Source organism: Prosopis cineraria, unplaced genomic scaffold (assembly GCF_029017545.1).
Source record: "Prosopis cineraria cultivar Desert tree isolate PC_DT_omini unplaced genomic scaffold, ASM2901754v1 PC3, whole genome shotgun sequence".
NCBI classification, from domain to species: Eukaryota; Viridiplantae; Streptophyta; class Magnoliopsida; order Fabales; family Fabaceae; genus Prosopis; species Prosopis cineraria.
In genome coordinates, this window is record NW_026555334.1 from 40,254,975 (window position 1) to 40,258,138 (window position 3,164).

A 3,164-nucleotide genomic window follows, 5' to 3' on the forward strand; every position below is an offset into this window, starting at 1 on the left:
TTCCTTTTAGTGCTGGAAGGTGTCTGTCACGCAGACTGGTCGAACAGCCTATGCAAGTGATAACGTTCCTATGATCTATAAATAAATTAAACACGCAATGCTTTAATCTTGTCGTGAAATTAATAATCCCGACCATTGACGTGGATGACAAGCTGGCCATAGCTGTCCCAGCTCAGATTTTCCCTAGTGATGCATGCTTACGTGGCTCGTCACAACTCCGAGTCAACCAGTATCGGAAGAATGGTTATTCTACGAAATAATTAAGCTCACGCGTTGTTGTGACTTTTGAGGCCACTGTCATAAGTAATAGTCACACATACTGCCATCTTTGAATTGTCTCAGCCTCTCAGGCCAATGAAAAACACTAAAACAAGGCCATTCAAGGTGTTTGGAGAAATGATTATATAAAAAATTGCTTATATTATCAGGACGTGTAATGATCCTTGGATAATTTTTTTAATTGATTTTGCAAAATTGATTTACCAAATGAAAGAAAAATTAGTTTTTGTAAAATAGAATTTCAGGAATCAAATACAATTTAAAAAAATTATAAGTGTTTGGATGACTTAAAAAAAATCACAATTTTAGGTCTCATGATTGATTATAAGAGGTATCCAAACAGACAATTAACAAATGTAGGAGTCAGCGAGGTGTATGGGCATAGAAGGAAGAAATGAATTATGAAGGGTATTTGAAAAGCAACTTTTGAGGTGCCGTCTCAATAATTTTTTAAAGTACATTTAAATCGTATCGCTTTTGTTAGATCTAATAAATAATTGCACCTCTTAAATTTATTTTTGCCTGACACAAACTGAAATCCAAACGGCTGGCTGCTGAGTTTTGAGTTTTGACCACTCCATCCTCGTCCTTATAAAATGGTCGAAGCAACATGACTTCCCCAAAGCCAGGCACAAAAAGTCTAACTCCCCAAATCCTGTTACTCACGGAACAGCCCTTATACATGGCTCCTTCTCCTCACGTAACGACCACGATTCCCACTCCCAAAAGCCCAGCAGAAATCGCCGTCGACGGAGGCACCGCGGCCCCTATCTCAGGCTTACATCAGGACGTAATTCTCGCTCACATCCTGACCCGCCTTGACGGCCCCTCACTTGCATCCGCCGCCGCCACTTGTTCCGGTCTCTACGCCCTATCGTCCCAAGAAGATATCTGGGCCAACCTTTGTCACTCGACGTGGCCTTGCACCAGCTCTCCACGCATCCGTCACGTCATCCGGAGCTTCCCCAACGGTTCCCGATCTTTCTTCTCCGATTCTTCCACTATTCCCAGGCCTATCGCCACCCCTCCTCGAAATTCGCAAATAAATCTCGACCGCACTCCAGAGCTGATCTCTGCCGTCGACCTTTATTACCGCCGGCAACTCCTATTTTCAAGAGTGGTGGAGACCGAAACAGTCTCCGATTGGTTTAGGTGCTCGCCATTCCGGGTGGACATGCTCGAACCGAAAGACGTGGTACAAACACCGACGAGATATCCGGAGGGCGAGGACGCGTGTCGGGAGCTCGGGGAGGAGCTGAGGCTGAGCTGGATAGCGATAGACGCGAGGGGAGGAAGAGCGGTGAACCTTTCGAGCCAGAAGCCGGTATCAGTGCAACGCCACTGGCTGAGCGGGGAGGTGGAGGTGAAGTTCGCGTCGGTTCTGGCGGGTGAAAAGGGATCGTCGTCAGAGTTAGCGTTGTGCAGCGTGTCGGTGACGTGCGTAGGGGCGGAAGGAGGGGAAATGCAGGCGAGGGAGGGGAACTTGCAGATGGAGGACATGGACGGAATGAAAATGAAGGGGAGGGACAGTCTGGTGATTTTACAGAGGGCGTGGAAGGGTAAAAGGGAGAGTAAGAATGAAGGGAGGGAGGGATACCGAATGTTTGGGGAACGGAAGAGGGAGAGGAAAGAGAGAATGATGAGGAGAGAGGGGACGCTGGACGTGGTGTGCGTGAGCCTCGCTACGTTGTCGTTTGTGGGACTCTTCTATGTTTTTGCTGTGTGTTGACCTTTGATGGGCAGAGACAACAGAACGGAACGCGATCGTTTACGTCATGAAGGTCCAAGAGTCCGAAGCTTCCTTGGATAGGAATGAGAAACCGACGCTTCCTATTCAATTCATCCCTTGAAACATACTGTATCACGGTAAACAGCTGAGACGATCTCGTTGCATCATTCCATTTCTTCTTCTTCCATTGTAAAACTAGGAGCTGAAAATTCCTGCATCAAAGTCACTCACTGGACCAGCTCTTGGATTGGAATGCGGGGCACAGATATACGGATTGTCCAGTTCAATTTCAGTAGAGTATATCATAAATACCACTCTACAGTTATTAGTAGTTGTTACTGATTTATGTGCCGTTATTCTTCCAACGTAAAACCAAGTTCTAAAATTCATCCTAGAGTACGTTAATTGTAAGTAGCCATGATCGCAGACTTGAAACGTCGTCCCAGCCTGATACACATACTCTACTACATATTCTTCTTCTTCTTGCTTGTTGCCAGCACAGCAGGTATGATCTATCTATCTTGAAAGGCTAATAAATTCATGTATTGCAAACCGAGGCTCATAATGGGTGGTCATAATGTCTTTTACGTCGGCGCTGCAGCACTTCACGTGGCAGCGAGCGAAATGTTGTCACTTGTTGAAGGCAGTCCGGGGAAAGCCCCTCCTGGCCCCCCATACAATCGTGGCAAAAATTTATACAATCCCATACATGAACATGTTTACATTTCTAATTTTAAGGTACGAATTAAATTACTTATGTGACAACACATGTCTACGAAACGAGGTGAGTAGGAACCGAGAGATGTCATAAATGTGTTTCAAGGAACCAAGTCAATTTTTCGTAGAGATGTTTAAGTGTTTCAATGCCAAATCCGCAGGCTTTACGATTCTTGCGCATTTTAATGTCAAGTCAATTTATTAAGCCGACCGTGTCGGAACCACGTTCCTATTATCAAGTCACATCATCAGCCCCTGTGCTCGATCTTTTAGTACTTGGGTAAGTGTAGGCCTCCTACTGAAAGGGAAATCCAACGGAATGCCTTTTGTTACGATATCGTTATCCTTTATTACTTTTAATTCTCACACAACGTAGGTGGCAGTTTCAAGTTTCAAATCATTTTCACTCTTTCCACTCGGTAATCTGAATCTAATTTCA

The 3,164-nt window shown here is 45.0% G+C and overlaps 1 protein-coding gene across 1 annotated transcript; it reads left to right on the plus strand.

Annotated features, from left to right (window-relative positions):
* Window positions 1–819: 819 nt before the first annotated feature.
* LOC129305862 (probable F-box protein At2g36090) lies at window positions 820–2,731 on the plus strand. Its single transcript, XM_054946024.1, has one exon. It carries the CDS (start codon window positions 890–892, stop codon window positions 2,006–2,008), a length of 1,119 nt encoding a protein of 372 aa, XP_054801999.1. The 5' UTR covers window positions 820–889; the 3' UTR covers window positions 2,009–2,731.
* The last annotated feature ends 433 nt before the right edge of the window (window positions 2,732–3,164 follow it).

Excerpts from the sequence above, each read along its gene's own strand:
- LOC129305862 (XM_054946024.1), top strand. The coding sequence starts at position 890 with ATGACTTCCCCAAAGCCAGGCACAAAAAGTCTAACTCCCCAAATCCTG.